The 11,555-nt window shown below is 42.1% G+C and overlaps 1 protein-coding gene across 1 annotated transcript; it reads right to left on the reverse strand.

Moving 5' to 3' along the window:
- Window positions 1-1,347: 1,347 nt before the first annotated feature.
- Window positions 1,348-11,341, reverse strand: CDO1 (cysteine dioxygenase type 1). Its single transcript, XM_015652988.3, has 5 exons — window positions 11,111-11,341; window positions 8,894-8,971; window positions 6,816-6,973; window positions 4,265-4,434; window positions 1,348-2,116 (listed from the first exon to the last, which is right to left on the reverse strand). Exons 1-5 carry the CDS (start codon window positions 11,290-11,292, stop codon window positions 2,087-2,089), a joined length of 618 nt encoding a protein of 205 aa, XP_015508474.1. The 5' UTR covers window positions 11,293-11,341; the 3' UTR covers window positions 1,348-2,086.
- Window positions 11,342-11,555: the final 214 nt, after the last annotated feature.

An 11,555-nucleotide genomic window follows, 5' to 3' on the forward strand; every position in this document is an offset into this window, starting at 1 on the left:
TGGCTGTGGTGTGTGTTCTAAGGACTCTGGACCCAATTAAACATTCCTCTTGAGGTTTCCTGTTTCTACCCTTTATGTTGGGCAGGCTAGCTCCCATATGTTGAGGTGTGGAGGACACAAATACCTGGTAGGCACCTTCTTCTGAAACACTTGAATTCCTGTATTATTCTATGCAGTGTACAATATTATGCTTACTGTGGCTAAATGGTACTTCGGACAATTCATGTAGATTGTTGTTATCATATCATGTATATTGATTGATATATCAATATCTGCCTGTATTTGCTCTGTCTCACTTACTAGGCATATGAGTGACTAGCTGGAGTACTATCTGGGGTTCTGTGTGTATGCATCCCAGAACAGCTAGCTGCTCTCATCACTACTGTGCCTTCTTGGCTGTCTCTCTCATTGCCATTCCCCCAGCCTGACTGAACATGTGGTCTACAAACTATAGAGTTTGCTCTTTAATTCTACATAGTAAGCAAAAACCTGATGTGACTGAAATTAGTTAAGTGAATCTGCTAATTTTCTGCAAGAAGGATGAGGAGAACAAGAGGCATTGGGTGCAAACAGAAAGGCAGGACATTTTGTCTAAATTTAAGCCTTTTTTACCATGAGGGTGATAGAACACCAAAAACCCAGAAAGGCTGTAGTGCCTTGGTTCTTGTAGATACTCAAAATCCAACTGGACATAGTCCTGAGCTGTAGGTGACTCTGCACGAGCCTGACAGCCAGACTGCCAGCCTCAGCTCATCTCTCATGCTGCCACACTCACAACAAGGCATAACTTCATTCAAAAACAGTTACACTGCTCAAACATATTTTAAAAATTTGACATGGTCTCTCTGGAAATGGGGTCACATAAAATAAACATTTCCTGGGCTTGTCAATACAGAGGGAAAGATGGGATTCATCTTAACCCAATATGGATACAATTTAAACTGCTGTCTGACTAACCAGCAGTCACCTACCAGACTGGGAGAATTGCTACACATTCCCTACTTGAGAATATGCTATTAACTGCTTTAAATGAATGGGATAGCCTCCAGGCAGGCAGCTTTGCTGTTTTTTATGTGTTTAATTGCAGTTAACTCTTTTCAAGATGATTCTTTCCCTGTGACTAAATCTGGAGCATAAAACTAAACATCAGTGCGCTCAGTAACAGAACTCCCCCAAACTTAATTTGAGTCAGGATTCTTTGCATTTTTGACATACTGACAGCTTTTAAAAGTCTTTCCTAATGGTGTATTACTTGGAAAAGATTTAGATGTTCATGAGGAATGTGGATTTTGGTAAAGTGCGATGAGTATTTTAGTTACCATGAAAAAAATGCTGAAGACTCTGAAATCTGTGCAGAAATACAGTTTTATTTCAATTTTCTTCTTCATTAGCTACAAAGAATACTTTGGGAACTGGACATTAGCTGAATTCCATATGATTAGTCTTCTTAAAAGTCAAATCTCTGTGCAGTTTTGAAAAATCGTCATGCATGAAGCATTTCTCTGTTCCTATTTAAAAGAGGATCTGACAAATTAAATTGTAAAAAAAAAAAAAAAAAGATAAAAAATGCACAAAACTATAAAGATGGCCTAAAGCATTAAAACCTAAAAGACTTAATTAAAAAAAAAAAAATGGCACTGCTGTTAGTTGTATCTACTGTACTACCCATAGGTACAAGTGACTGGAAGCGTAGAAGTTTATATATTTACTAATTACATTGAGAGCATACATCCCCATAGGTCTATTGAGAAGAATCAGGTCATGTTTAATAACCCTATTTCTGATATTCAGATGGAAATATCCAAGGTGGAGTTTAAAAGGCGTTAGAATTAGAAAACAAACTAATTAATTCTAACAGAAGCCTAAGAAAAGGCATCTAGCCTCTGAAGCAGGTTATGGCACTAGTTAGCTTACTGTCCCATAACTGACACTTGCTCGAGGAAACTGCGTGCAGTCTGGAGGCTGCCCTAGTGTACTCCAATGTACAAGGAATTGAAATAAATCTGGCTGTCAGCCTTAGCCATGCAAGTCTTCTGTCCCTGGTTAAACATTCAGCAGGTCTTATGCAAATGTGTGCTGATGCTTCTCAGTTGTTCTCCTGCGGCGCTCCTGTAGCCTAAAAGGAAAGAGGAGAGGTTGCTTTAAGGAAAGAGACTGTCACTGCCTATTTCGTGGTCTCCTTGTGGACCTTTGTTCTCAGAATAGCTCAGCATCTAAAAAAACTTGGAGCTTGTATTTTCAGTGCACCTTGCCAGGGTTTTGTAGAAGGCATTATGTGCCTGACAAAGTTACCCTGTCTATGGTGGGTCTGGGGGACAATGAGTAAGCCCAAGGCAGAAGGGACTGCTGAGGAGCACTTCCTCCTCAGGCTATCTTCTCTCTCTGATAGCTTGTTCTACTTCATTTAACAGAAACTGCTTGAATGTCCAGCTTGGAAGGCAGGCTGCAAAGAGATACTGCCTTCCCCTGCAAAACTCCTGGCAGAAGGAACCGGTGTGCTGTGACACCCAAGACAAAATCAGTTTTCTGCCAGTAAACTTTCCTATCATTATTTTCATGGTTTGTACTTGAACCATGCAGTTACTCCCATAGGCAAGTCCTTTGACACACATACTATTTTTATTATTAAACCTATATAACTTATTCTGTATTTCCTGAAGAGTACGTTAATCAAGACTTCATCATGGCCAGAGGCCAGAAATCACAAGGGATTTACATGTGTGCTTTACCTATAAAATTATTAAGACAAAGAGGAAGAACTGAATGTGCTTTTGCTAGGCTGATCTTCTCGCGCATAAAAGATACACAAATATGCTTTACACTACTCTCTTGGTATTTGTAAAATATAGATCTCTGCCTCACTACGTCCTTCTGTGATCTGGTAAGCAGAAGTTTGCTTTTCCAGTCTGTTCTCCAGAAACCAAGTCATTGAGACCAGAAGGTTTTTGAAGCATGAAGTCATTTTAGGCAGCTGAATGGTCCAGACTTGCTATCACCTTCTTCTTTAATGGAATTCCCTTTACAGGAATTCATGAAAGAGACCCAGTGATTAAGATTTAGCTCTTTCCTGTAAGCCAGATCCACTTTCCCACAAGTGGTGAAAACACTGCCAGACAGCTACAGGTCAAACTGAGGAAACACTCCAAGCCAAAACATCTAGTTTCACTTACTATGTTATGTACTTAATATTCAATAAAGACTTAAAACAAAAAGAAAGCAAACAAACACTGAATCCTCGTATTTATTTTGTTCAGAATTCTTCCACATTAACTACCCTTTAAAATCTGAACTATAAATTCAAATTTATTTCTCAAGGACTTTTCAAACTTGGGAAGGTCAAAATTTGTGTATCAGTTGTTTGATAATGTGACAGGCTTCAGAGAAGTAATTTACATGGTACTTTTTAACTATATAAAACTTTAAATTTATCTGACTGAGGACTCACTCTAGGAAACTCCTGAGCACTGAATTTCTGGCTTCAAGGAAAAGAAAAGTGTTCAGTATCAAACAAAATTAAATAGTGTTTGAACATCTGTGGCTGAACATCCAGAATCAGCCCTTTCTCCACAGGTAACTAGTTATGTTTCCCAGTCCATGGAATAGTGCTGAAACCCTATTAACCTCTCCCACATGTCCTAGTTTGGTTACTCCAAAAATGGTCATAAGATTTCTTTCCTATCCAAATAAAATCTCACACCATTGCCCAGGAATCCAGACAGCAGACAATCGACCTACTCTTACCCTCAGAGCAAGTCTCACTTGTGAACATCGTGATTCTGAAGAATTGCATTGATTAAAGAGGTATTTATAATAATAAGCTACAAGGTTTAAAACCTGAAATGTGATCCTTTTTGGCAGAACAGTTTAGACAGGAAATGTTACACCTGACTAATGCTGGCCAAAACAATGTAGCTACTTCACACTTTCCATTGACTAGATTGTATTTACCATCATTTGCTTCCTGAAGGTAGTTAACTAGTAGCAGATGTCTCATTAATCCTCTCTGCTCAGAAAGAGATGTAGGCTACAGAACCGGGAACTCCACACAAGGGAAGTGCAGCTTGACAAATCAAACAGTGTTTGGAAACAGGTTTTATCTGATCCCAGACGGGGATGGCCCAGGAAGGGCAGAGGTGCTGACCCTTCTGCCTGTCCTGGGGCAGAGTCACTGTAGCCTGTGCAGGCAGCAGGGCAGCCCCTTGTACCCATCCCCACAGGGCTCGGAGCCCAGGGCCAAGTGGGGAGAGCCTCATCTCCTACTTACGCAGACAGTCCTTTCTCCAAACTGGCTGTAGAAGGTCATTGTGACTTTGTGCTTGTGCCCAGTCCTCTGATCAAAGGTGTTACAGGTATCGAAGGGTGGGCTGTACAAATGCAGGCTAACAGCAGGCTCTGTGTGGCTTATGTTCTCCACACGGTGCAGGCCAATGGAGTCTTCACCAGCAAAGACACAAAATGAGAAGGCGTGTTAGCAGGAAGATCCAATGAGGTCTCAGTTGCCTGGAAAAAATGCTTTAAAAACTGTATGAGCAAGTAGGCATGCTCACACTTCTATGGGCAACGAGTAAGTCAGTAGAGAGAATTTGACTGCTGTTCCCTAGCACAGATTCTTAAACACACTCGTAATTCAAAAAGCGTTGTTGCCTTCCACTGTCCATGTAATTTCTAGATTATCTGCCACAGGAAAAAGGCCAACAGAAATCCCAGGAAAATTAAGGAAGACCATGCCATAGGTATTTTTCTAGCTCTCATTCCCAAAGAACTTCAAGTGCATTTTCTCTCCTAGGAGAGCTGCTGCTATACATGCTTCAGAAGCAGAAAGGGGGCAAAAGCTTTTGTGCTGTTAATTCTTTGCAAGTAACAAGGATATTAGTCACATTAAAAGTCACCTATGTGCATTTGGGGCATGGGCTTACAGGCAGAGATATGCTGTCTTCTACTGCAGTCATCTGTTTCCTAATTAATCCTTCCAGGAATATCGGTTTGGAGAACATATTTTTCTCTTGTTTTCTCTTTCCAATAAGGTGACTAATCAATAGTGACTGGCATACTTCCAGTCATGACTGAATAGTAAGCACCATCAAGCTATTACATAACAATGTAAGGTATGAAGAATCAAATCAGTGAAACAAACCACATCCATTCTACACTAAAATGAAGGCTTTGAGTTACTTAAGAGAGACCTTGGATTTAATTTATGACCTTGCTGTAAAAACAACTCAGGCCTTTGTACTTGAATTTGTTATATAATACCTGGACTGGTATTGAGCAACATAGCCATGGTACCCTGAGAGTCATGAGTACACTCATAACTCTGATTGGAAGCCCTAAATGTTGTTAACATACTTTATCTAACTAGAGGATGTAGCAGTTGGGGGGGAAAGTCCTAAATCTGTGCTCATCTAACGGAGAACTCAAATAAACACAGTCTAACCATTATGTATAAGAGCAAACAAGAAGCACACAGTGGAATCATGAAGGCACTTGCTATTGATGCAATTGTGGCAATCAACACACTGTCAATGTTTTCCTTCTGCTTGCTTAACGTGTTAGTTTTAAACCAAAACATCTGTTATGAAACATGGCAGAGATCCAAAAAGCCTCAGTGAAATGGATACCAAACTTGTTTTAAACAACCGAGGAAGCTTTGGATAAGATGCACAGAGTTTGCAATTGTTTGCATTGGAAAGAACTGCCTATGTAGGAAAACGTGAGTGAGATGGAGAACCCATGTCTCTGCCATGGGAGCATAGCAGATGTGTCAAGCCACTTCGTGCATTTTGTACCCTATCAGTTTAGTGTTTTCATTTAGCATGGCAAAGCTTCAACAGAGGGCTGCAGAACACCAGTCTTTATCTCCAGTGCCCTCAACCCAGCTAAGTTCATAAACAAACCAACATGATGCTCCCTCTAGCTGGGAAGTTCCCAAGGTCAGCCCCACAAGGTGTATTCTCCAGTGTTTAACCCATGACATATAAAGCAGATGACCTGCTTGTCTGCTGCTTCACTCTTGATCTGTTGAACTCAAAGGTGGTCCAGCACAATGTGCAGGGTCTTTCATAGCACCAGCACATATTACACCAGAATGGCAGCTCCAGATTGGTCTCCAGCAAAGCACCAGGTGGTAATAATTACAGATATATATGATGATGGCACGGATGGATTTACGTATTTAAAGAACTTAAGTGATGGAGTTATTCTCAAGATTGTGTAATTTTTTTTTTTGTATACTGGGAATTTCAGTTTTGCTCACAGTGCACTTCAGCACTACAGTCCTTTGTTCATTTGGACAAGAGGTAGCAGTGTTACAGGTTTCTGCTCCTGGCTGGTCATTTTATTTCATAGATAGCTTTTACATTTTCAATATAAATTTTCCATGACTAAGTAAAAGGATTACTTCTTCAGGCAAAAAAAAAACCCAAAAAAACAAAAAAAAGAAAATGGTGATCAAGCTATCTAAACTTTGCTTCTCTTATTTCTTAAAAAATGCTATTCAAGTACAAGTAATTTCAGATAATCATCAGGGGCACAATAGTAAAGGCTGCTTGGGCTAGAGGAGATACCCAATATATTGGATTTTCAAACAATTTGTACAGTGTTTTAAGAGTGAGTGAAAGGCACTTTTTCTTGGCATTCTTTTATTTTACTGAATCTACATACAGGCTTGTGCAGAGTCTAAAGAGTCACATTCTTAAAGTGTGCATAAAGCCATAGGTATTATACTGTTAAAGGTAGGAGACTAATAAGCAGATGAACTTTTCAGTTAGGAATAAGACTCATGGACAATAATTGTCAAAACGAGCTTAATACCTTACCATTAATGTAGGCACATTGATTTTCCCTCAAAACTCGTTCTGATTTCTTAGTCATTTCACCATTTCCTTTTTTCCCAGGCCATTCAAACAGAGTCTCCTTTAGATTTCCCTGGAGGATCTTCATAAAGCAGTGTGAGTCAGTGTGATCATGGATACTGCTATATATGTAAAAAGAATAACCAAACTCAGTGTGATATGCATACTTAATTTCAGTGCAAGACAGACAATGTAGCATGTTGTATGGGGACAAAACCTGAGAATGAAATTCCATTGGACAAGGGACATGCATTAAGGGATATCTACTTAAAACTGCTACTACAGAAATATATTGAGATCAGTTCACATACATCAGGATTTGGAGAAAAGTCAGATACTGGTCAACCTATGACTTTGATATGAAGAAATACAAGGAGAGTCTGGAGAAAGGAGTAGGGCTGAAAATTTCCTCAGAATGCAAAAACTCCTCTGGGGCCAAGAAACAAAACAATGTTTCTACCACCATCCCAAGCGGAGGGCAGTGTAAGTATTGCAAGTGTACCTGTTCTCTGCAAATCCACCATTCTCGCTACCAAAATATGAAGAAACAAGCTAACTCTGCTTAATTTCTATAGCCCCTTTACTGCTGGGATTCACATACATTGTTGAAAAAAAAAGCTGTACTTCTCACTCTGATAGTACTAAATACAGTCAGGTACACTAAGCTGTTAATTTCACTGGCATTTTCATGTATAAAAACTGAACAGAATATGGTAGGACTTGTTTGCTTTCTTGATCTCTCTTCTTGCTCTGAAGCGGGTTTTGTTTGCCACGTTTAGAGATTACATATGGTTTAGATATTTAGTTTAGTATTGGGTTAGTTTTTTTAAGTACAGGGCTAACTGTTCTGGAAGTAAATGGGATTAGGACAAAGGGAGGGCTCTCCACTCATCAGAGGCAAAGGAGAAAGGGGAATTTGACCCTCCAAAGTACAGCACTAATGAGTTTCAATCAAAAACTTGGTACTTCTACATTACTGTTTCTAGCCAACAAACATTAGGATTTCTTGCAAATTGAGATGCTGAGAGAGCAGAGCTTGCTTCAGGCACAGAGCACTTCACAAATGCCACATTGTCATGGTCTTTCCAAAAAACATGAGAAAATCTGACCTTCTTGTAGGAAGCAAGAACAACTTGTCCCAGTCTAGCTGTAACAAATACCCACACAACTTAAACACAGTTTAACATAAATTACAGGCTATGTGGGAATAGCCCAGAAGGAATAGAGGTGGTGAGCTCAGTTCCTATATTGCTCTTGAGAATCATGTTATGGCATCCCCTAAAGAATACTGTACATGCAACAAGCAAAAAAACCTGTTCCAACATCTCCTTACGTTTTCTATTTAGATGTGAGAATATTCAGTCAAAACCTTCATATTTTGCTATTGCATTTTTGCTTTAGCCCACACTTTGTGAAAGACCTCCAAGAGACAGATCCTGCCCTGGCATTGTGTAGGACGACACAACCAAGCTTACAGTCTATGGCACATAACTCAGGAGGCCACATCAGCATTATGATGCATTTTGAGGGAAGAGATGGGATGCAGGAACCTAGAGAAAGCCAAGCAGTTCTGGAGAGGGGCTCCCTCCTCATTATCTGCAGTTCTAATCCAAATCTACTTTTCTCATTGTGCCACAAAGGCAGATTTAAACACCCTGAGATAGCGAAGACTATTTAAACTGCACGGAGTCCTGCTTCTGAGATTGGGTGTTTTATGGGTCTGTTGGACAGGTTGAACAGGGTAATATAAATCACTGTAACTCTGGGACAAAGAACTTTCTCTGACAGTAGAGAAGTGTAGCTTTTGTAGAAAATCAATGCATTTTTAAAAGACTGCTTTAAAAATGGCCATGAAGTACAAACTTGAAAAAGTTACAGCAGATATTCAGGACTGCTGGACTAATAGGAGCTCTGCACTGCTCACTTTCCAGACATCTTCTGATATCTCCCATAGGACTGATTTATTTTTCCTCTTTTTGTATGACAGTGAAAGATATGGGGAATTTATATGTTTGCTAAAGTCACAGTCTTTGAATACAAACCTGCCATGACCTTCACCCCAACACAAGATCATCAAGTTGAACTTTCCATTTCCACTGTCCACAAGATTTCTTGTATACCTGAAATACAAAGTGTTTGCTCTTTACTTTACTAATATGTCTATAAAAGAGAAAATTATATGAACATGTACTTGAAAAAAGGCTGTGACATACAAAAACTCTTTTTCTTCTGTTTTCTTGAAATCCAAGTTTTAATTAGGAAAAAATGAAATTGTATTTGTAAGTTTGGCTTTTTTTTGGTTAGAGTTCTTTTTCTGGGAAGAAAAATGAATATTTAATATTTTAGAATCATGTTTCTTTTGAATCACATAGGTGATTGGAGTGATTTGGAACTGTGAGTCAGACTAGAATGGTAGACAGGATCAAATCAAAATGGTTATTGAATGAAGTCACTTTAGCAGCTGGCTTATAATTAGAAACAGAGGACCGCAATGAAACAAGAAAAATACATAGTTACATTCTTCTGCAGTTCCTTTTCTGATATTCTTGGCTTTCCTTCTCTTACACAGAACTCATTCGTGTGAAGCCAAAATAACAAAGAATGAAGATGTCAGACTTCCTGTACATGGTCCTTCCACTCTGTTCCTGAAGCTTTCATGTCTTGTATGTTAGCATTTTTGTGTGGATAAAGCACTTGTGAGGGACATTTTGCCAGCTTCTACTTTTAAACAAAATTTATTAGAGCAAAATTTCTTTTACGGAAACATCTTATGTTTGTTTCCTTTTACTCTCCTATAAGCCTCCCCTGGACTGCTGATCATCTTGTTCTATTGAGAAGTTCAGTAGAGAAGGGATTTGGACTTTGCTGTATTGCTTCCAATAGCGTGACCCTTCTCATCTGAGGCTGATGCTGCGGTACAAGTAGCTCAGCAGACCTTCAGATTTAATTTTAGCTAAAGTCATGAGTATTTGCACTTCATCAAGTAAAGAAAATATTTATGACTACCATGGTGCACCTCATTCTCACCTAAAAAATGCAAGCAAGGGCACACAGAAAGTGCATTGATATCAATTAAATACTTCCAAATTAGTATCCCCATAAGGTCACTCTATTTTACTCAAGCAAGGATGCTCACAGTGAACTACTTTCAAAGCAAACATGTGTACCTGTATACTGTCTCTCACTGCATTCACAACCTGTACATATATTATGTAGACATATATATTTCTTATGATGTCAGAAATCAAGTAATCAATGCTGGCATTTGACAGAGCTTTTCAAGTGCTGTTATTTCTGTACAGGTCTGGCTGGACAAAAAATAATTTATAAATAACGAATAATAAATAGATAAATAAAAGCTTGCCATACATACTTCCAATGTTAACACACTTTGTTTTACTGATTCCTGGTTTCCTGTATGTTCTGTTACAAATGTCATGATTTATTCCGAATGCAAGATAGTCACAGAGAGGTGAAAGGAGGCTAAAAAAAGTCAAGCTAGAATGACGCTTTCCCAAATGGCACAGTTAAAAGGAAAAGTTTTGGAGTTTGGGGTGATTGAGTTGTGGTTTTTTAAAGAAAACACTCGAATAAAATGTATTTATCTTGAAATTTAAGACAGCGAACAGACACAACAGTGGCAGAGATAAATCAGGTGCTAGCAGAGCGAGTTAAAACCCTAACAGGTATTTTCCTTCCAGCCGGCGAGCAGCAGAAAGCCTCTATCTGCCCTACGCCGGAGCACGGGGCAGGCGGCTCCCGGCCCGCCGATGAGGCACCGGCTCCGCCACAGACACCGAGCACGCCCTGTGGTGGTCCCTCTGCGCGCCCTCCTCGGCGCCCCGCGCAAAACCCGCTCCGCCGGCGCGCTTCTCTCGCTCTTTCTCCCAACTGTCTTTACGTCTTTAGTCGCTTATGTCGGTGGCTCCGGCACGCTGCTGTGTCTCCCTGGGCCGTCGCAGCGGCGGGAGCGGCGGGGCTGGGGGACCGTGTGGGGCCCGCAGCCCGCCCGTGCCCCGGGGCCGCCATTGGCCGCGGCCGCCCCGCCCGCTCCCCGCCCCCACCGCGGCCCCCCTGCGACCCCCGCCCCGCGGCCGCGCCATTCGGCCCCTCAGCGCCGCCGGAGGGGCTGTCGGCTGGGTCCAGGCGGGGGCGGGAGGGGCTCGCCTTGCGCCTCTGCTGGTCCCAGTCCCTGTACGCGGCTCTGCCTCGCCGCCGCTTGCGCGGCCGGGGGCTCCCTGCTCCGTGGTGTTCTCTACCTGTACTGGTCGAACTTGGCGTACTGCAGCCACTCCTCGGGGTTGCTCTCGTACGACTCCATCAGCGTTTGGACCTCCTCCACGCTGACTTTGTCCTCGGCGAATATTTGATGGAGGATACGGATCAGCTCCTCCAGGCTCCGCGCCTTCCACGTCTCCGTCTGCACCGGCTGCTCCATCATCGCCGGCCGCTCCCCTGCCGCCGCCAGCCGCTGCCCCTGGCCGGCCCCCGCCGCCTCCCTTTATGCGCCGGGAGGCACGGCGGGAGCCTACCACCGCCTCGGCGGGCGGGCCCGCGGCCAGCTGCCCGTCCCCGTCCCCGTGAGCGCGGCCACCGACCCCGGCGGGCGGGGGCAGCCGGGGGTGGCGGCAGAGGCTCCTCGCACCGCCCGCTGCTGCTGCCCCTCCGGAGCCCGCCCGAAGCGGGGAAGGTCGGGCCGGCGGG

Source organism: Parus major, chromosome Z (assembly GCF_001522545.3).
Source record: "Parus major isolate Abel chromosome Z, Parus_major1.1, whole genome shotgun sequence".
Taxonomy (NCBI): Eukaryota; Metazoa; Chordata; class Aves; order Passeriformes; family Paridae; genus Parus; species Parus major.

Bases quoted from the DNA above. Each gene is read 5' to 3' on its own strand.
- CDO1 (XM_015652988.3), bottom strand. From the start codon at position 11,292: ATGATGGAGCAGCCGGTGCAGACGGAGACGTGGAAGGCGCGGAGCCTG. The intron at 4,435-6,815 runs GTAAGGTATTAA...TTGCTGGTGAAG, and splicing joins TCAATGTGCCTACATTAATG to ACTCCATTGGCCTGCACCGT. The intron at 2,117-4,264 runs GTAAGTAGGAGA...CTTTCCTTTTAG, and splicing joins TTGGAGAAAGGACTGTCTGC to GCTACAGGAGCGCCGCAGGA.